The sequence below is a fragment of the Amphiura filiformis genome, chromosome 4, assembly GCF_039555335.1.
Source record: "Amphiura filiformis chromosome 4, Afil_fr2py, whole genome shotgun sequence".
Taxonomy (NCBI): Eukaryota; Metazoa; Echinodermata; class Ophiuroidea; order Amphilepidida; family Amphiuridae; genus Amphiura; species Amphiura filiformis.
Genome location: NC_092631.1, coordinates 58,991,034 through 59,014,325, shown reverse-complemented (window position 1 = coordinate 59,014,325; position 23,292 = coordinate 58,991,034). Strand labels below are relative to the sequence as shown.

The window sequence follows — 23,292 nt, the reverse complement described above, 5'->3', positions numbered from 1 at the left end:
CTATATAAAATGTCAAAAATGGGGTGATTTTGTGTGGGAGCGCCCAAAATTTCACATCATTGACAATCAAAAATAGCTTTTTACCCAATTTTACAGTACAAAATAGACAAAACTCATTTATTTTGTATCATAATAGGAATTGTCTCTCCATCATCATGCAACTTCCGCAAGGCGAGAGAGAATTAATATATGATTTGAACTGTTTACATTGTTCTAATAATGATTTTTTAAACTATTTTTCCCGTTCATAAAGTAAATAGAAAGCAGTGGTTTGTGTTTCGGTTCAGATCTGGTTATGTATTTTTGTTTTATTTAAAGGCCTAATCAGTGATTTGCTCAACCGGACGATCGTAAAAAGCATCAAAATTCAGATTTTGGTACCTTTGTTAGTGTCATAATTATAGATGTGCTAACATAGCCTGCTAGTGGTTAAGCCAAAAGCCGAGTATACGACAAAATAAGACATTTTACATGAATCTGTAATTTCTCTACTTAAGTAGAGAAATTAGCTACATGTGTTTGACTTGGGCTTCAACTTGGTCAGTAATGCTGTTTTCCTTGTTTTTGCCAAATGTTTCATTAAAAAAATATCTAATGCCAATTTTAATGACCAATCCTTCACTTTTTGGCAATTTATAAACTATTTCATGTTTTTTACCCTTTCGCTGGGATCACTGAATAGGCCTTAAACTCATTAACACATTAACGTATAATAAATGCTTTTAATATTAATTTTCATTGTTTGTTTTTTCAGGGACACCCTGAATATTTGGTGAAATGGAGAGACTGGACAAATAAGTAAGGATAAGTATAGCAAGCCAACTCTGTAGGAAGTAAACTAATATTGATAAGTCATACGATATGACGTGAATCGTTTGATATATGGGCAGTGATGGGTGAAAAACAAATTAAGGTCAACCTGACAACTATTATAGGCCTACTTAGGCTAAAGAAAACGAGTTTGTTTCCCATAGGCCCTGTGCATTTCGTTTTGAGGGCAATTTTAACGCAAAAAACAACAACAACAACAACATAAAACAAAAAAACAAGACAAAACCAAAAAAAACCCCCAAAAAACAAAACAACAACAAATAAAAACCCTATAACAATAACACACACAAAAAACCCAACAACAATCAAACCCAAAAAGAACATGTGTAAAATATAGCAAAATTAAAAAATATACAAATGGCAAATCAAGAAGACCCATGTGCCATTAAAATGTACAGTTAATTAATTGTTGCAATCCAAGGGTTATAAATGCATGGTAGGGGAAAACGTGCAAAGTACAAAGTACAGTTTTTATTGAGATAAATGTGGTCTTTGCCCCTATGAAAAAGTATGAAATAAGTGACATGTAATAACACGTGCATATATAAATGAAATTGCCCATGCAATAAAAGAGCCTACAGCGATGCCCTCAATTTATCTCGAATATCTACTTTTTGCCCGATTGTAATGCCCAATGGTGTACTATGTGAAAGACTATAAGCCTGAGGTTCTGAAATTAAAGTAAAAATTTAGTTTTTATAATAAATCAGGAGATCTCAGTTCTTCTTTCTTTCTTTCTTTCTTTCTTTCTTTCTTTCTTTCTTTCTTTCTTTCTTTCTTTCTTTCTTTCTTTCTTTCTTTCTTTCTTTCTTTCTTTCTTTCTTTCTTTCTTTCTTTCTTTCATTCTTTCTTTCTTTCTTTCTTTCTTTCTTTTTTTCTTTCTTTCTTTCTTTCTTTCTTTCTTTCTTTCTTCTCTACTTACAAAGTGCTTTTAAACCATGTTAATAAATCATTTTGGCCTTACATATTTTTGTTTACTGTATCCTAGTAACTCAGATGTGTGTTTCATAACAAACCATAATTTGTTCTATTCAAGTAGAGTACATGAATAGAACACATTAAATCCTTTGTTATAGGCCTACTATCTATAGAAAATTTATTCAGCGATGCATGCTAAATAACACTGAATAAATTAAATAAGCTCTTCCACAATGGATGCATGCCAATTTAATGTACCTTCTATAATGTGTTGTTAGGAAAAGTGATTTAAAAAGGCTATAGGTCATCATAGGTCAGGTTATATGTCACTTGGTTCAGGTCAAATTTAGGCATCCATTTTGAATGCATGTGATAGTCTGTGATATCATAATGAGGCATCAATTTGATATTTTGTCTTTTACTGGATATATATTGAAAAGATGTGAGGCGGATATATTAAAATACCTTGGGATGTAAATTAAAATGCAAGTTATATTCATCATTCATTGTCGATGTCCCGCGTTCAGGAGTCCGTTCATATACCGGATATCATTACAAAAATCATTGTTATTTCAGTTTTCTATATTGAACATAAATATCAGATTGAATAAATGGGATCAAAATGAATCACAGTGTTTACAATTCAATTACTGCCATAAACAGAGCATACATTATTAATTTTAAAAAAGAGGTCTAGCGTATCACTGTATTAATGTGAACTCAAACATGAAATACATAATTCTATTTTGAATAGCCGTGTTTTAAAGGCAAAATACGACACGATTATATACGAAGTACGTGATACAATTGTTCTTTCATGCGTATGTAACCGTCTTTTGATTTTTGGGAAAAGAAATTTTAATAAATTTTAGTTTAAAAACTAGAATTTCGGGGTTCTCGGCTTGCGCGGTTCTCGGCAGTTGCGATCATTATACTGATTGTATATTGGTGGGCCACATTTAATAAATAAGAAATGAAGAGGTAATGAATTTTGAGCTCCTCGGGTATATGTCCATCAACTTTGAGCCTAATCGGACCAATTCTAAAATTTGACCCCATGTGACCTTAGACCAAACACAAACATTTTCCCTTAAAAAGGACCCCAGATGACTTCAAGTAAACATGCCCCCCCCCTTTCGTGTGTTTATACCCATCAACTTGGAGCCAATTCGGAGCTATTTTAAAATTTGACCCCTAATTAGAGCAATTTCAAAACTTCAGATTATTAGATGACAAGTCTCAGTACCTTTTCAAAGGAGACGAATCCCCCTTTACTGAAACTTAATCAACAATTACCTCATTTGACCCCATCATTACCTAAATATATCAACTCACATGAGGGACCGTTCACAAACACTTGTTAGGGGGCCTGGTGCAAAAAGGGGGGCCCTTAAAATTGTTGACCCTTCTGGGGGGGGGCTGAAAAAAATGACAACATATTTTCATGGAAAAATTGAGTTTATATGCTTTTATATGGGGTTGACCCATAATTTTCATGTCAAAAAGGGGGGACCTGAAATTTTTGAGGGGGCCCAAAAATTTTTGCGATGAAATTTTGCATCAGGACCCCCCTAACAAGTGTTTGTGAACTGTCCCTGATGCATGTCCACATACCGAAAGATTATATCACCAGGTTTAGTTGTACGTAATCATGGTCACTTAGCTACGCTTTCAGGGTTACATACGAACTACACCCCCCTCATCACTGCATTGCTAAAGGGGTCCTTCCAGTTCTGTTGGTGACCCACAATGGCGGCCCAAACTACAAACCAATTAAAGCACAGCTTTAAACAAACCAATTAAGGGATCGGATAACAACGTTTGCACAGTAGAACATGAGAGCATCATACATATTGAATTGCATTCTGAATAGCCATACTCCTACTCCTTCTGATATCAAATAATTTAGATTTTTTTAAATTGGCGACATAATACAAATTTTATGGCAAATTATTAAAAATGTTATATATATTATATTTTTTTAAATTGTTCTTATTTAGCAGTCCTCGAAGTAAAATTTATAAACATAATGATATGTACTTAAAGTGTATGTAGATGGGAAGAAAAGCCGACGATCATTTTAAAATTTTGTATGAAGATACACATTTCCCCCAAAAGACCTAAATATTTAATTTAAAGACTTTTGGGAAAAATATATCTTTAATACGAAAGGTCACAATTTTCAAATGATCGTCGGCTTTTCCTCCCAGCTAATATACACTATAAGTAAATAACATTATTTATAAATTTTACTTCGAGAACTGTTAAATGTCAAAAATATCAATTTTAAAAAAACTGCCATAAAATACTGTGCAAACGTTTCTATCCAAGCCCTTTAAGGCCAAGTAAATTAATAATTATGACCCTATTAGGATCGAATCATTTCAAAACAGAATACTCTGATGATTAAAATATATCAGCATCGTCACAGGAAATATTAGTATAACGTAAAACTAATCGGAAGTAAAACCATGACATATTATAGTCCAGTTGCGAACTATTGTTACAGGTTAGAATGGTTTGTTTCTTTGCCGATTATTATTCTATGTCATGTATGTGTATACAAAGTTCTAGTTCCTCGAGGGGAGAGGGGGGGGGGGTGCGTGAAGCGCGCACAAGGACTGATGGATTTTGTAATATCAGAGAGGGGTTGTCATGGTCCCATACACATGATACAGGCACTGAACAAGTGCTATACAAAATGAGATTATAGGGGGTGTAGAATTGTCACTCCTGAGTAATTCAAGATTTCTAAGGTCAAAGTTTATATTGGGGTCAAAATTCAAAACTGTCGAATAATAAGGATACAGAAAATGTATAGTTTGACCTATCTACGTGCAACGACTCGTTACCCATATCACCGTTCAGGGAACTACCAATATATAAGACACAATTGGCAACGACCTATATGCCTATGTTAATTGGTAATTATTGGTGGTCCAAACTATTCTTCATTAGAGCTGTTGTCACGGAAATATCAATTTGAGACCATTTTCATCAAAATTGGAGCATTCTATACCCCTTCGACCTTTTTGCTCATAACTCCATAACGATAAGTCGTAGGTTCGTAAAACTATATATTTACAGAATCCTTATAAAATTAAGAGGAATAAATTGGCAAAGTTTTGGACAAAATTGGACCAGTTTTTAATTTTGACCCCTGCATAAACTTTGACCTTCAATATCTCGAAAAAAAAACACCCCAACACTTTAACTGGCCACCAGACTAATACTGTAAAAGAATAATTATAATAGAAAAATTAATAACGATATTTTTTTTTTATCAAGATACCGACTTTAATGATGTTGCAATTGTGTTATTATCAATAATTGATTGTAAATAAACTCTGTTGTCATAACAACGTGATTACTTAAAGGCACTATATCAGTAATCTCCGCAAGAGCATACAACATTTTGTTCTGCGTATTTTAATACCTCATTCGGCACGATGTGACTTGATTTCCCGAAGTCATACACATTTGAATGACTACACATTTGAATGACTATAGGTAGAATTTCAAAAGTGACAAATTTGGAAATTTCCTCCTTCAAGGCGATTCCCGCCGTCATTTGTAACGGGCTCATTACAGAGTGACATATTAACGATGGGGTCTCCCCGTCAGTCCGAAACACCGTCAGTCCGAAACACCGCTAGTCCGAATTTAGGTTTAGGGCTAGGGTTAGGTTTGGTGTTAGTTAGGGTTAGCGTTAGGTAAGCTTAAAATTCGGACTAGCGGTGGTTCGAACTGACGGGGTGTACCCTTAACGATCACTACACTGTGTTCATGATCTGCGTATTTCGAGGAAACAGTCCATGTGAATTTTGTTAATTTTGAAATGTTCTCTTTTTTTCATTAAATTTAGTATAGGTTGAGGGGAATAAAGTCGCATCGCGTCGAATAAGATATCAAAATACACGGAACAAAGTTCTCCATCTATCAACGATAGTGTTTGTAGACAGTATCTTGTACGGTGAGTGAAGGCTGCATACCTTTGCTTCACATTATATTCAGGAATATGTTTTGACATTAATGTGCAGTTCTGTCTTGGATTTGCAAGTCATGTTGAGACATGTTGTAAGAAAGATGTAGAAAAACCAGGAGCAAAATGCACCTTAATATAACACTTATACCTGCACCATGAATGGGTATAAAGTGCCCCAAGATGCATAATTTTCCCGTAATTTCATATTGAAGCAGTATTTTTAGACTTCTTCTCTCTATCTCTTCTCCTTTCTTCCATTTCTTTTAGGGTTTTTTACCCACCTCCTTCTCGACATCACTCTCACGGCTATTGTAAGAGGGATTAGATAAGAAAAGACAAGGGCTTTTAATACAAAATCAAAATGGTGTTTATTTTTAACTGACATTCAGTTTATACCAGTCATTGCCAGTAAACAATGCTTTTTGTTGTCGTTTGATTCACAAAACGTTGGTATCAAAAATGTTACAAAAATAGTACAACTTTGGAAGCGGTTGTGCAACTAAATAGCAATTCGAACATAATAAATCATGACAACACATATAGCTATATAATATTGAACATTAATTTCGTTTAAGGTGGTACTACGCCCCCTGATAAATTTTGTGACTAATTTTGCATTTTTCTCAAAAAATAACTACACACGGGTAACAAAAGTTATGTATATTATAGGGGCAAGGAATTACTTCACTGAAATTTCAGTGATTCATGTTAAATAAAAATTCCCTTTAAAAGGGAAAGCCAGCCTCAATGTAGAAGAGGTCTTGTAATTAGTTTTGGTCAATGTGAAAGGCATTTTTAGGATCACGCTTACATCTACATGACAGTCCAACAAACCATCAACGATGAGAATATGCACAATGAAACAGCAGAAAACATTAATTCCTAATCTCATGTCAACTCTTTTAATTCATTACTCCAAATTGTTCTGGTCTGTTTGTTTTTTGTTGTTGTTGTTGTTGTTTTTTGTCTTTTCAGCTTTTTACCCACGATATCTCAATTTCCAATTTTGTAATACCAGAACTTACAAACTCAATATTTTCGCTTAGGAATGTCCGATTTCACTGCTTTCGATATATACACTGCCGGTTTGAGTTAACTTACATGTACATTTTATTTTAAAATAACTTAATTAATTCGCAATGTATAGTTTAAGCCTACTATATTATAATAGATAGTGGCCAGCACATTTATAAAGGACTGGTTACTCACTACAATCTTCACTCTTAAACTGTGTTTTTCTGAATGTGCTGATCATGTTGATTGCTAGTCGGAAACTCCTGCGAAGCTATGGACATGGCATCTTACATACTCCATTCTATAACAGTCTGCCTAGTGCCTTGTGTGTTTTCTCTTCAATCATTTTGTTGAATGTAATTTTATGAATCAAATAGTTATGTGTCATTTTATTTATAATAAAGAAGTTATTAAATTAATAAAGTAAGACAATTTATTTATCTATAAGTGCATGTCAAATGGGGTACATTGTTCAATACTATAGGCCTACATGCATAAATTATGCCCATATTATAGCTAGGCCCTAAAAACTTTATTTTGCATCGGATTTTTACCGTTTTTTAGACAAAACTGATGTTTATGATAGCAACCATTTCATCAATAACATTTTGAGTCATTTTTATCCATAAAACGACACAGGATATGATAGATAACTACTTTCACATCAATATGGTCCATATGATCACAGATTGTTGAGAATCTGTGATATGATCCGGGGATATGATGAAGATTTTGATTCTATAGATCTGTTATCAACATGATATCACGCTGTTCAGTGGTCAAGGTGTAAGGACCCCGGTCAAGGACACTGATATGACATCATAGGTGATGTCAGATTTTCTTCTGCTGACCATATGATGCTATATATTAACTATTATTGTTACATTTAGGCCTATACCTAGAACTTTTAAAGTCATAATTAGTTCAAAGATAACTTTGGTAATACTCACTCGTTTTCGTTCGTTGAAACGGCAAAACATGCTTACTTTTCCTTACAAATCGAATTAAAATATTTTTAAAAAAATTCAACCACAAAAAGTTTTAAACAAAAGTCATTCCAATACCAATAAAAAATAATCTCTTGAGCATACAAACACCATCCCAGAAATAGGTACCAGCCCGATGGGCTGGCGAAAATGAGGTACATTCTAGCGGTAGGCTACCTATTTTCTTATCATAAATAACGTACCGCTTGTCTTGAGTCACTGAAATTCCAGGGTAGTAACTGAATTCTTTGCCCCTATAATATACATAACTTTTGTTACCATTGTGTTATTAGTTTTTGAGAAAAATGCAAAACTAGTCACATATTTATCAAGGGGTGTATATCAGTTCGGGGGCACTGCTAATTCAAAGACGTCTCTGATATCAAATACTCTTGAAGCGTCATGTCACCTTACAGTATCATATTTCAGAGACGTCTCATAAATCACATACTCCCTAGTTTCAAAACCCAGTCGCAAACGATATAAGTAATTTTGATGAACGTGCCAGTGCAGTGGGAATAATTTTGTGTATATGCCTTATCAGGGTTGTAGCTAGCCCAAGTTGAGCATGTTGAGTGCCTGCTAATTTTACTATCCAATTTATGAATTGGATAGTAAAATTGGGATTTTTTTTTACCTCAAAACATTTGATTTTAGCCATTGCAATCTAACTGTGTTCTGGGACCATTTGTCAGAATTTGCACAAATAGATATAATTTTTGAACAGGTAGATATTTGCTAAACATAGGAAAGCTTATTGTAATACACTCAGCTTCGTTCCGATGTGCTGCATCGAGTGCCGAACTGTCAACATATCACAGACCCCCGTATGTGAAATCACTGACTCGTCTTTGAAATCAGAGACGTCCGGTTATTACGAGTGCCCCCGAACTGATATAATAGTACATGTACTTGTACTACCTTATGATTTGAAAAATTACCTGTTATAAATACTTGTTATTTTGCATCCAAGATTCGACGTCGAATAATATGATTCGGGTCTAAATAACGCTGTCTCTAATAAATAGTAATAATAATAATAATTATAATAGAGTCATTTGTGTTGAAAATTTATTTTAATTTGGTTTTGATTCTTTTAAAATACTAAAAAGTATGGGATACTGGGTTGAAAAAGAGGAGGAGTGGGGTTGAAAGAATGTGGCCTCACATCCCTTTTTCATTGAGTGTAATTCTTCAATATGACGAAATAATAAAAGGACTGACGGAATAAATAAATATAAATAAACAAATGAATGGATAAATAAGAAGATGAATATAAATAAATATAGATATATCGATATATAAATAAATGCATACATACATACATGTACATGTTGGAAATTACTCCATGTATTTCTTCGATACACAGCTCTCACGTGCATTATGCATGATCAAACATTTATATCCGGACCAGTAAATAATTTAATATACCTGATGAATAAAGGAATATCATGAAAAATGCATGTGATTTTGAAATTGGTTGAATTGTTGAATCGAGAGACCCATCAATCAAACGATCAATCATAGTAATAAATTAAGAAATTTGATATTGTGAATGAAAAGTCGAATGAAAGAACGAAAGAAAGAACTAAATAATTTTGATTAATTAAATTAAAATTAATTAATTAATAACTGATTTTAATTATTTATTTTAATTCAAATGACTGACTGGCTGGCTGACTGACTGACTGACTAACTGAATGAATGAATGAATGAATGAATGAATGAATGAATTAATGAATTAATTAATATTAATTAATTAATTGATTGATTGATTGATTTGTTAGTTGAATATTTAAATAATTTATTAATTAAATTCGGTTATTTCTATATCCCCCCTTCTCTTTTCATGACATCCATGCATGTAGAAGTATAATATTTTTGTTATTTTTATTTATTTCAGATTTAACACATGGGAACCAGAAGAAAATATCCTCGACCGTGAGTTACTTGATGTGTTCATGCTCAGGTACGAAAAAATGATCTATCAGCATTCAGCAATGATCAGTTGTCGTCGTTAACATCATTTCATCATCAACGTCGTCATCATCATCGACGTCATCATCATCATCATCGACGTCGTCATCATCACCATCGACGTCGTCATCATCGACGTCGTCATCATCATCATCGACGTCATCATCATCATCATCATCATCGACGTCGTCATCATCATAATCGACGTCGTCATCATCATAATCGACGTCGTCAACATCATCATTGACGTCGTCAACATCATCATCGACGTCGTCAACATCATCATCGACGTCGTCATCATCATCATCGACGTCGTCATCATCATCATCGACGTCGTCATCATCATCATCGACGTCGTCTTCATCATCGTCGACGTCGTCATCATCATCATCGATGTCATCATCATCGACGTCGTCAACATCATCATCGACGTCGTCATCGTCATCATTGTCATACGCTTCAAACCATCGTCATCATCCCCACCCCCATCAATCTCGTCATAGTCATCATATTCATTATCACTGCCAACATTATCATCATCATCATCATCATCATAATCAGTAACATCAACATCAACAGCAAAAACATTGAAACATGAAGAAGCAAAACATAAACAGTAACGACAATGACAACATCTGAAGCAGCGACAGCAATGTAAAGTTCCAGGGGGATCCAAATTTTTGAAAGAGGGTACTCATGAAAGAATTTCCATTTCACTGCGTTCGCCCCATGCAGTGGCATAGCCAGGATTTTAGTGATGGGAGGGGGAGACAAATTTTCGTCTCCATGTGTCAATGTTTTTGTCTCATTTTTATTTTTAGTCATTTTAATGACACTTTTATCTTTTCCTTCCACATTTTCGGAGCGGGGTGGGGTGGCAATTCCCTCCTTGACTCCTCCCACAGATCCTGGAAACCAGGACCTGTGCTCCTCCACGCCACTGCTCATCCCAATTTTCCTGGAAATGCGATTCTAAATGCGAGCCCTGCAAGGCTGCATCCCGGACCCTCGATCTGCCTACATAATGTTTCATAATAATTTTTACTTGACCCCAACAGTACCAAATTCAACCAAGAAACGATATTTTTAACCAGATAAAACTAAGGAATTACATATTATCCGCTATTCGGGCCATATCTTGCCTCATCACGATGCCTAATGATACGATTCCAATCACTATGGACCATAATAGCCTCATCCCAATGGCATAGTCCAATAACCTCAATCAAACATCCATAGTGCAAAATTTGACCTCAAATTGAAGAGAGTTTTTGTACACAAAGTTTCAAAGGTCTATCAATGAATGTACAAATGTATTGGGGTTAAAGAACTGTGTCCTGATAGATGCGCATGTTGTGGATCCTAGTGAATGTGCAGCGTTAGTATTGCAGATGGTAAATTACCCGCAATAATCTGATAAAATTAACATATTTAATGCTGAACGTGTTAATTTGGCGCAAATTCATCCAAATTACCATTTTATCGTTTTATGATAAGCAAATTAAAGTGTGATTACAGAAATTTGCAAATGATCTAGTAAGGGAAAAATTATAATTTTGGATTTATATTAAAATGCACTTACCTGCTTTATAAGCTTGAAAACATGTGCTAAACAGTCCGACAGCAATAGGCCTACCACACCAAACACACAATGTTTTCGACATTCGTTAGGTAAGTAAAGGTTAGAAAAGGTTGCTAGAAAACTTACGTTTAAATGTCGGGTTATATTAAGACTCACTGTGATTAAGACTTAATTTAAGAGTATGACAGGTATCTTAAACGTTTTCATAACATTCAAAAACATTTTCTGAAAACTTTGTGCAAAATATTGGTAACATAATATTATTTTAAGTGATGACATTTAAAAATTTCATAACGGTTTTTACATATTCATGACCTTTATAAAACCCGACATTTAATGTTTTTAAAATTGCAACATAAAAACTAATGCAGTATGTAAACCAAGATGGGGGGACACTGTTACTGCACATGTGCATACCCCAAAGTCACTTGCATTATATTATAGAGCGCAGAATTAACCATCCATTTGTTGCCGAAATGAGTAACATGTAATTGTGGACATAGCTACTTCTGGCTCTAAGCTCTCGATATAATGTTTCTTTATATCCCCATTCAATATTCGTATGATTCAGAAACACCTGGTCTGTATAGATAATGTGTGAATTGAACTCTGGGAAAATTATAAACACATGGTTTCAATTACTTTCTACTGAAAATACATTAATGTACTTTCATTTGGTAAACGGAATAATAAACATGGTGACATGGTAAAATATTATTTATCATGCATATACCATTTTAAGTGAAAACGAGCATAAATTATAATTGATACGGTTTATAGCATGCTATGATGCATATTGAGATATTCCAGTTGAAATCCATACACCCTCTGTGGACATGATCTGATCCACACAGTGTCATCGCCCCGATATCTTCATGGCAGAAATCGCCATGGTAGGTTGAATCCACCGCCACGCATGGCCATTTTGTTCCGACCTGTTTAATAGTTTTGAGACGCATAATGGGCCGAAGGACATCTGACTAAGGCTACTGACAATTGCCCGGTGACTGACCTCGCTGTGTGTGAGTCGAGCATGGTACGCCATTGATCATATGCTTTTAGACTACCCACGATTGGCCTATACACTGCGCTATATAATTCGGCACATATAAAATCAGAATTATTGTCAGTTTTTGAGTTCAAGACGCAAGCTTCTTTCTCAAGACGCAAGCTAACGACTATCATATCTGTTCAACACATATATTTAAGTGCAAGGAACCACATCTGCTTTCTTTAGACGAAATCAAACTCGTGCATAGCACATTTACGTGTATCGATCCCGGGTATTGATTTTAGTATCTCTGGTATACCAAGTAATTATTAGCCAGGCGATGTCGGTGTGTACCACAATTTCTCCTATGAGAAATTCAAGTTATGACTCATATGGCCAATGAGTGTGAATTCCAAATGAGGTTACCTGAATAGGTGACTCCATTTGAAATCTACACTACACCCCCTGTGTGGGAGATTAAGGTCATACCTTCCATAGGGGGAGTATGGGTTTCAAATAGAATAGCATTCCTACGGCCATTAACATAATAATATGAATTGCGCTAGTAGTAATAATTATTTTTATGTTTTGTTTCTTTCTTGCAGACAACAGAAGAAACAGCTGAATAAAGAAGGAAAAAAACGTGGAAGACCTGCTAAACGAAGACTGAGTATAGATTCGGTAAGCATGATCGATGGTCAGCCTATCGTCATTTTGTGGTTATCGATATATCGCGATACGGTAGCATTCCCGAGTTGCATTCGCCTATTGTCATCGGTGCGAATCTGTGTAATAGCTTCTTCGTGTAATTTTCTTTTACTACTATAATGCCTAGGCCTATATGGTGTACCCACAAGATTACCAAAAGTGACCTCACACGGACAACCTCTTTAAAGAGCAGTACATTCACTCTTTGAAAAAAGATTCCCCAAGAGAAAAGGATTTTTGAATATAAAAAAAAAACCACAAAATGCTTCTTTCTGACATTTTAGATCTATGGGCCGCTACAGACTTTTTAGTGGATGCAAAATATTCGATGTAACATGTCTTCGTTATTTGATCTATTCCCATTCTATTTCCAGTAATGTTTAACTTCTAACGAATGTTTGGTGACGTAAAATCGATAATATATTTTCATATATCACATAACATAACATAACTATTTTCCCACCCAAGTTACACAAACATTGTACGTTCGTCCACATTAATGCACAGGTATTTTCTATAGTGAGTTAGCTATTTTGGTTCCATTTCTTTCCGGTGACAATTTCGTGGCTCTGAAAAGAGCCTTTCAAATATACTTCAAAATCAATGTTAAAACGAGTAGCTTCATTAAAATCAAACACGTTTCTCTGATTCAGGCAAAGACACGCCATGTCCATTTTATAATCTTCTTGCGCACTACTAGTGTTGCAATTTAGGAGGATATTAAATTTAAGTACCCTTTAAAATTTGCATCTTTTAATAAACCGAACTCTGCACTCATTGATGTGAATGTAAGTGTAGCTCTGTCGTTATGGAAACGTGACAAGGCTAATGAAGATGATGAAAAGATGCATACCAAAATAAATGTCCTTAGCATCATGTTAAGTGGTGTATTCTATACTTTGCTTAACATCCAGGTGTTACTCGTAATATTCGGTATCATAGTATAGTAGTAAATAAAAAATAAATGTAGATATTTATAGATATTGTAGAACGCTTTATGCCGTAAACAGCCTCAAAGCGCTTTACATTTATTCCACCGTCATTAGAATATGTCGGAACCACGTTTGCTGCCTACAAAATGGCGCAAGGTTCATTAGTACAACGACTGTGACTACCCTTAACAGCTTCCCATTGCACCTGGGTGAGTTGAGGCAAGCGAGGCAAAGCACCTTGCCCAAGGGCGCAACACAGTGGTGGGACGGGGACTCGAACCCACGCACGTCGAGCAAGCGCTCAGATTATGAGTCCAAGGCCGTAACCACTGAACCACCATGTCCTCAACTAGTAATCATATAGTTGTATAATGAAACCAAACACTTTTAAGTTAAAACACCCCAATTAGCCTAAGTAGTAATAACCCTAGCAGTCTTATAATTTGAGTCTCGTATATCGAAAATAATATTTTACCTTCATGATTACAGCAGAACGGATTTCTGGTAGGGCCCACTGTGCTCGGACAAAATACTCAAATGAAATATGGGATATGCCGCAAACACCATGAACACGGGTCGCATTTTCGAGCATCTGGTAGGCCTATGATGACCCCATTTCCTGGCCAGATTTGGTATGTGGATGATTTATGTTTCCAAAATGTTCCCAATTTAATATTCCCCTCAAAATAGCTCAATTTTGACTAACTATTATAGCCAAACTTATCGAAATTTACTAAAAATGTTGGGAAAAGTTGTAAACACTCTTGAGAAATTGGTATATGGATGGGTCCACTTTCAAAATCTCTGCGTCACGTCTGTACCAAAACCAAACTTGAGTACCCCCGTGTTAATTAAGGACTTATATAGGATTAGGATTGTTCAGGGTTTATGGCTATAGGCAGGGCCGGATTTACCATAGGGCCAGATGGGCCCGGGCCCAGGGCCTCCAAATTTTTGGGGCCCCAAAAATTGCCCTGTGCAGTGAGCATCCTTCATTTTAGCCGAAAAATACCATGTTTTGGGCCAAAATAGCCTACAAAAATTGCAAAATTGTGGGCGCTTCGCGCCCACTGGCCTGTTATATGGCAAAAATCAGCTTCAATTCGGGCTAATATAGTCTACAATTGAAATTTTTTCTCGCGCTTCGCGCGCAATTATCCTAGTAAAATCTAAAAACTTGGCCACTTGAGTGCACATGCCTTCCTCGCGGTACGTTTTGGGCCTCCAAATTTTGGCCTGGCCCAGGGCCTCCAAAAAGGTAAATCCGGTCCTGGCTATAGGTTCGTGATTTGGGATTAGGGTTGTTCGGGGTTATATGATAGGCCTATATGTTTTTGATTTGGATTATAATGGTAGTTATAGGCCCTGTTTTAAAAAGTTATGGCTATGGAATGGAATCGGGTTGGTGCTATTATTCCATTGTTCCAACACACTGCAAATGTTTACCTCTCAGCTCAGCTGCATGCCATCACTGTGTCATGGGGATTCCCCGTATTTAAGAATTCAATTTTAACATGTTTAAGAGTAATATCATAGAATTTAATGGTAAAACATAAAATATCTGCATGACAGCTGGGTTGCAGGCATTGTACCGTAGACTCCCCCGTAAATGTGTATTGTTATACAAACAAAAATAAAGAAATATCACTAAAAATACACTTTTTATAGTGACATAATCTGGACCTATTTTTGGTATAAAATTAAATATGAATTTGCATGGAAATACCGTACAAAACGTCAATATTTTACCATGCTGGAGGTTGATTAGTTGTAGCCGTATGGGCGTAGCTAGAGCCTCGGGGGCCATGGACATGGAGCACTAGCAGTGCGGGCCCTTATAACATCTCCGTTATCAGCCCTTTCATTTTCGCTTTATGCGGGACCCCTGGACTTCGTCCACCCTGTCCACCCGCTTGCTACGCCGCTGCGTATAAATACAATTTTATCGTGAATATGATATGAAACTAATATTTTTGACTTGGTTGCCTACGTGACCTTGACTTTATTTACAAAAAGCGAGTAAATTGAAAAATATAAAATCATAATAAAAATACAAATATTGTCCACAATAAAGCTTTATATGGTGAATAAAACCATTGATTTGATCTTGAGATCTTCAAAAATACAATGAAATATTACTTTAATATACGGAAGCGCATAAGAAAAGTAGAATATGAGAATTGTTATACTCCAGCGCGTAATCTGAACAATATAGATTTTCTATTAATGACGAGAAATCACGAGACTAGAGAAGATATCTTACACTTCCCATAATGCATTTCTCCCATTTCAGTTTTATGTGATGATTTGTTATCTGGTGCAACATGGGTCGGTAGTGACAAAATTAATGTACCTCACTGAACGCACATCCAGGTCTTGTGTATTTCTTGACTATTGACCCATGTTTAACCAATCTATTTTCAAAATGAAAACAAAGGAAACCTGTACAAAGTAACGGGACACACCGACATCGCCTAGCTAATAATTACTTTGTCAGCAGAGATACTAAAATAAATACCCGGGATCGATACACGTGAATTTGCTATGCACGAGTTTGATATGAGAAGAAAATCTTTGGATACCGGGGTAGAAAATGATGAATATCTCCCGTAAATGATTTCGTATAAAGAAACCAGATGTAGTTCCTTGCACTTGAATATATATTTTGAACAGATATGATAGTCGTTAGCTTGCGTACTGAGAGATTAGCTTGCGTCTTGAGTCAAAAACTGACAATAATTCTGATTTATATGTGCCGAATTATATAGCGCAGTGTATATAGGCCAATCGTGGAGGTAATCTAAAAGCATATGACCTATGGTGTACCATGCTCGACTGACACACAGCGAGGTCAGTCACCGAGCTAATCGGGGCTATTGTCAGTAGCCTTAGTCAGATGTCCTTCGGCCCATTATGCGACTCAAAACTATTAAACAGGTCGATACAAAATGGACATGCGTGGCGGTGGATTCAACCTACCATGGCGATTTCTGCCATGAAGATATCGGGGCGATGACACTGTGTGGGAGTGCCATTTGATGGAATGCGGTGATACATCATGATATCATGATGCAAAGGATTCTGGGAAGGGTAAAATAACTTCTCTGTCACGAGACGAACCGTTGTATTAAAGGGGCTCTGGGAGATTTCGCAAAAAAAATCAAATGAGAAACATTGCATTATATTAATTGCATACTCAAAGTGCATACGTATTAATTTAGAGAAAACATTTTGTAATATTGAAAATAAGAGACATTATGATCGCCGCGTAATATATATAACCTGATATTGAAATGTGTTATTGAATAAATTGTGGGATAGGCTTTTACGACGGGAATTCATAACAATTAGTGGGTTTTTAGCGGGTTCGCCGTCGGACAAGTTTAGAACTGTCAAGCTTTCGTCAGGAGTAACTCTGACTTCTTATTACAGTATATGCAGTCTACATGTTCTCTGTTGACAAGGGGCAGTCTTCAGTGAACGACTCTTTTCAGAGCCACCAAAACCTTTAAATTGAGCAGAAAGGCGAGGTCTGCTTGTTTTCTGTAGACAAGGGACAGTCTTCAGTGAACGGCTCTTTTCAGAGCCACCAAACCTTTAAATTTAGCACACTCAGAGAAATATTTACAAAACATTATGTAAGTATAGAACCTCATAATAATTAAGTAAAATTTACCTCAGAACTATGTAATAATTACCAAAATTATGTAAAATTTTAATTAATTTTACCCAAATTAATTAAAATTTTACATAATTCGGTAAATATTACATAGTTCTGAGGTAAATTTTACTTAATTATTATGAGGTTCTATACTTACATAATGTTTTGTAAATATTTCTCTGAGTGCAGATAGGCGAGGTCTGCTTGTTTTCTGTAGACAAGGGGCAGTCTTCAGTGAACGGCTCTTTTCAGAGCCACCGAACCTTTAAAATCAGCAGATAGGTGAGGTCTGCTTGTTCCCTGTTGACAAGGGGCAGTCTTCAGTGAACAGCTCTTTTCAGAGCCATCAGTAGGCAAGGGGTGGTCTACATGTCTCATTCTTAGGTACTTTGTCCTGAAGAAGTCAGAGCTACTCCTGACGAAAGCTTGACAGTTCTAAACTTGTCCGATTTATGAACCGCTAAAACCCACTAATTGTTATTGAATAAAGTTCGGGAACTTTATTACACAATCGTGAATTTTTACACAAAAGACGCTTAGCTGAATTAAATTTAACTCTTTCAGATACTGATAATCAACAGGGCCAAGTTTAAAGCTTTTTTACTGATGTTAGAAGGGAGCGCAGGTAGTTTTAAATTGTTTAAAGATTCTTAAATTACATGAATGAAGTAGGAAAGATAGGCATACATGCAGCCTGTCTCAAAAAAATTGTGCAAGTGAAAAGCGCCCTCTTTGGCTATTAAAAAATACCGTTGTGACATGATGCTTACATCAACATCAAGGGCGTAGTCTTAGCTCTCAAATGCCGTTTGTTCTATTCAATTTGTTTGTTTTAATCTCGAGATATGTTTAGTTAACGACAAAAGGGGAACATGACAATTGTGCCACTTTTACTAGGGAAGAGGGCTTTACATGTAAATCAGTGATAGCAGCAAGTTTATCAAGAGTTCCTTAGTGAAATCAAAAGAATGCATCAATTACACAATACAATTTTTTTTTACTGTTTTTACTGTTTTATCATGATGCAGGAATAATGATTATCTTTTTCCACTTAAAACAGATTAAAAGATAAATAATTATTTCACATTCTGCTGTAAAATTAAATACATATGCATATCAATGATTTTATCATGGTAAATACTGTTCTCTTAGCTCTTAGTCACTTTTACTTGTTAGGAGATAAATTAGACAAAATAATGCACGCGCGCTGATGTTGATGCGTCTAATGCACGAGCTCCGAAAGGGGAGGGCATTAGACGCATCAACATCAGCTATCATTGATTTACATGTACAGCTCTCTTCCCTAGTAAAAGTGGCACAATTGTGATTTTACCCTTTCGTCGTTAAATAAACATATCTCGAAATTGAAACAAGCAAATTGAACAGAACAAACGGCATTTGAGAGCTAAGACTGCGCCCTTGACGTTGATGTAAGCATCATGTCACAACGGTACTTTCTAATTGCCAAAGAGGGCGCTTTTCACAGACAGGCTGTAGACAGGCTGTATATCTGGAAAGGGCTGCGATATCCAATTTGTGATATAGCCCAATCAAGGGTAGATGACATGCTATTTGCATTGTTTTTTCAGCTATGTTTGTTCGGTCAGATTTTGGTGTTTTCAAATATTATTGTAATGATTTTTTTGGTTCATTCCGGGGTCAATAGAGAGATATTTTTGGTGACTGAATGCATTGTCAAGGTCAGGTCCGTAGCCAGGTTATTGTTTTGGGGGAGTGCGGTATTTCGAAAATGACTTTTTTGAAAGAAATTCACTTAACTGTCAACATATAACATGCAAAAATTGACTTTTTGATCTACTTTGAACAGTTTTTTTGAAAGTTTTTAAAACATGAAAAAATTGTCCCGTTGTAATTTCTAATTTGGACCTCGGGTACATTTTAAACATTATACCCTAAAAATGGGATCTTTTTGTTAATTATAGAGGGGTCGCACCCACCGCGGGCCTGGATAATTAGTCTTCATCCGCGTCATACATTGAGTTTAAATATACACATACGAAAAATCTTGAGGCCTTTCCAAATATTCATTTAATATTCAACCAAACTTAGAAAACATAATATAGAAAAGACGAAAGAAAAACACAAAGTTATACCGTAAAAACTCGATAGTTAGCATATGTGCTTACTATCGAGCTCTTTTAAAACATGCAAAAGGAGCCCCTTATGTAAAGGGTTTTGAGCAATTCATCGATACACATAGTATATACGAACAAGCAAATGTGTGTCTCAACCCCATTAGCTCAGTTGGTAAAGCGCCGGACTTTGGTACAATTTCATGTTTTCAAAAGCGGTCGATAGTATGCACATATGCTAACTATCGAGTTTTTACGGTACCGATAGAGTTTCTTAATCTCATATTAATATTTGTTCTTATTCCCTTTACATCCAGGAACTGAGTATGGTTTCAACGGTTACTACGGTTAAAAAGCGACAAAGAAAACAACAGCAGTCAACAGATGCTTTCCCAGCTCGGTTTCGCCTTGTCAAAGACCCAAAGAGTGGAACCTGGCAAACATCTAACACTGGACAACCTTCCTCCAGCAGTCCTCTCCGAGTCGGAATTGACAGGTCTTTGTCCGTACCTGTAGGATCACATGTAGATGACAAGGGGTCTTATATGGATGATACTCTGCAAACTGAAAGTGAAAAGGAATTTTCTGATAATACAGAAGCTGATCTGGATTACATTCCCGAAGGATCTCATGGCGACAGAGGTAATTCTTCTACAGAGACAGATAAACAGGACAAGAAAATCGTCAGTGATGGAAGGAGAACGCAACGCAGATGTCGAACCAAACGGATCTCATACGAAGAAATGGATTCTGGTAGTGACATTGACGAAGATAAGCGTGACCTTAACGATTGGGAACCGAATCGAGGTGACGAATCCGACAATGATAAAGCCGACGACGACGATGCTGACGACGACGATCCGAGTGCCTTCACAGAAACGTCGTCGGTTGACGAGGAGTCCGAGCCTCGTCCGAACGAAAGAGTACCGCTAAAACGGTCAATCTCGTTGCCATCTGGTGCATTGAAAAGCAAACTGAAGTCGCCATCTGCACAGAACATCAAAGATACTAAAAATGTGCCTAAAGTTACCAGAAGGAAAGAGAAAATGGAATCATTGAAGCATGATTCATCTACACAGAGCATCAAAGATACTAAAAATGTGCCTAAATTAATCAAAAGGAAAGAAAAAATGGAATCATTGAAGCATGATTCGACGAAATCTACTAGTACATTCTCGACTAACGATGAAAATAATAACAAGTTGGAAAATAAATCTACAACATCAGAGTCTTCTCCAACTAAATCACAAAATAGTGCCATTATTACTTCACCAAGCAAACAAACATCAAAACACAAAATAAAGGAGCCACGACGTTTCCCGGAAACTGCTAAAAGTGTATGTGCAACATTACCTATCTCGGACGTTGACCGATCAGTATTAAAACTTGCGGGTAATGTCAACCAAGTCGTCGTTACTGATGTGACTAGTGGCGATCTGACAATAACATTCAGAGAATTTGATTGTCCTGAAAGTTTTGGTAAAGAAATTGTAACTGGAGAACAAAAGGTTGACGACTCTTCTCAATCCTCTCAAGTAGTGTTAGACTCAGATCTTTCGGAAGCAAAACATAGTACGTCTATATCAGATAAAGAAGAGCAATCTTCAGAGGCAAAGTCAGAGACCATTTGTGACATAGCTCAAAGAGGTACAAAATGCATTCAGGAAGAAATGCATGACGGGAAATCAACAAGCGACGTAGAAACTTCGGAAGCAAAGTCAATGCAAGAAATAGATGTTTGCAACAAAGCTCCTGAAATAAATTCAAATTTGGTAACGGCCGTGTCAGATACAAAAACAAATTTACTCTCGGATGGGAAAGACACCATGAATATGATTAATGTCAAGGGTTCGAATCCTAACACAGCGATCAATTTGTCGAAATCGCAAGGTGAAATGTTAGTGCCGAAAACACAGTCATCAGTCAATGACAGAGAAGCAGGGAAAGCTCCGGAAGCGATTCAGATGATCAAAACAGAAATGCTTGCATCGGAAACAAAGTCATCTAATAACATGAATAATGAGAATGATACAAAGAAATACGTCATGTTCGAAAAGCCTCCAATTGTATCGGACATTGAAAAATCAAGCTTAGATAGTCAAGCTTCGCAAATGCAATCTTTGTCCACGCAAATGAAGGAGGAAAGTGAATCAATAGACAGAAATATCTTTTTGAGTGTAGGTAATCAAATAGATATATCGCAGGCACATTCATCTGACATTGATGGGGATAAAGACAGTCGGACGCATATCAAGCGAGATGATTCAAATTTGGATAATACAGCCGTTCTACAATGTCATTCATCTGAATCTCTTGATCTAACAAAACCTTCCCATGAAAGCAGTCAGCACCAGGCGGAACGTACGAAACCAACAACAGTAGATATTAACGCAAACTTAGGACTTGTAAAACGCGGCGCCCAAGCATTTCTTGTATCTCGCGCTTCGAATGTAGAAAGAATAGTGCAACCTGTTACGGAAGTGAAATTGAATTTAGATGTACCCAATCCTGTGTATGTTCCAAGGCGTTCAGTTTGGGACTCTGCTTTTCAAGGTCATTCAGGAAGTCCATCGTGACCAATGACCATGCATGTGGGTTAAGAAACTGTTGTGATGGCTCCAATCAGAAAAGAGAGGTTGCGATTTCCAAACGTACATATCATACGCCCGTATAATGTTCAAAATCTCGTCACATGAGAGCACAGACCCTAGAAGGTCTGTGATGAGAGTGATTTAGAATAGATGCACGGGCGTATGATACGTACGTTTGGAAATCGCAAGCTCTCTACTAAAACGGCGCTTTCTTTGTTGTGAAATCCGAACGGCTCAAACAATAATAGAGAGATTGCGATTTCTAAACGTAGGTATCTTACGCCCGTATATCTGTTCAAAATCCCGTTACAGGAGAGTGATTTTGAATATATGTATACACGGACGTATGATACGCACGTTTGGAAATGGCAACCTCTCTAATAATAGAAGTTATATTTGATACTACATTCTTTAATTAAAAAATGTGCAACTTAGTATATGTTCTCTCGATAGTCTTGCAGAGTATGCAGACCCTACATAGGGTATAACGTAGCATGCTATTTTCCGAGGTACTGATTACGGACCCGACAGGCCTACAGCCGCCATCAGTATCGAGGGAAAATACTAAGTTGCCCATTTTTCGGACTTTCATTAAATTATCGTGTCTAATTACATCTCTTGCATGTTTTTGTTTAGATAATGGTATTAATGCGGGATTGAAAAGGTATAAACATGATAAAGAAACTACAATCCCGGTCAAAAGTAGTTGGAACACTTGTGTAAAAGTAGGACCATTTTGAACCTTATTTCCATTATACTTGATATACTAGAGAGAGCTTGCGATTTCCAAACGTGCGTATTATACCCCCGTGATCTATTCAAAATCCCGTCACATGGGAGTGATTTTGAATAGATGCACGGGCATATGATACGTACGTTTGAAAATCACAAGCTCTCTACTAAAATGTCGCTTTCTTTGGTGTAAAGTCTGAACCGTTTACTACAACCCTCGCCCTGCCCCACCAATCAATGTTGGGTGTCTCTTGGGGTGCATGACCAAAAAACAACTGCCAACATTGATCG

At 36.4% G+C, this 23,292-nt stretch overlaps 1 protein-coding gene across 1 annotated transcript in view; it reads left to right on the top strand.

Annotated features, from left to right (window-relative positions):
- Positions 1-22,881, top strand: part of LOC140151134 (uncharacterized) — a 29,765-nt gene extending 6,884 nt beyond the window's left edge. The window contains exons 2-5 of the mRNA XM_072173356.1: positions 755-798; positions 9,638-9,703; positions 12,890-12,965; positions 19,996-22,881. Of these exons, the coding sequence (XP_072029457.1) occupies positions 755-798; positions 9,638-9,703; positions 12,890-12,965; positions 19,996-22,254 (2,445 nt within the window). The 3' untranslated portion in view covers positions 22,255-22,881. The remainder of the gene's footprint in view (positions 1-754; positions 799-9,637; positions 9,704-12,889; positions 12,966-19,995) is intronic.
- The last annotated feature ends 411 nt before the right edge of the window (positions 22,882-23,292 follow it).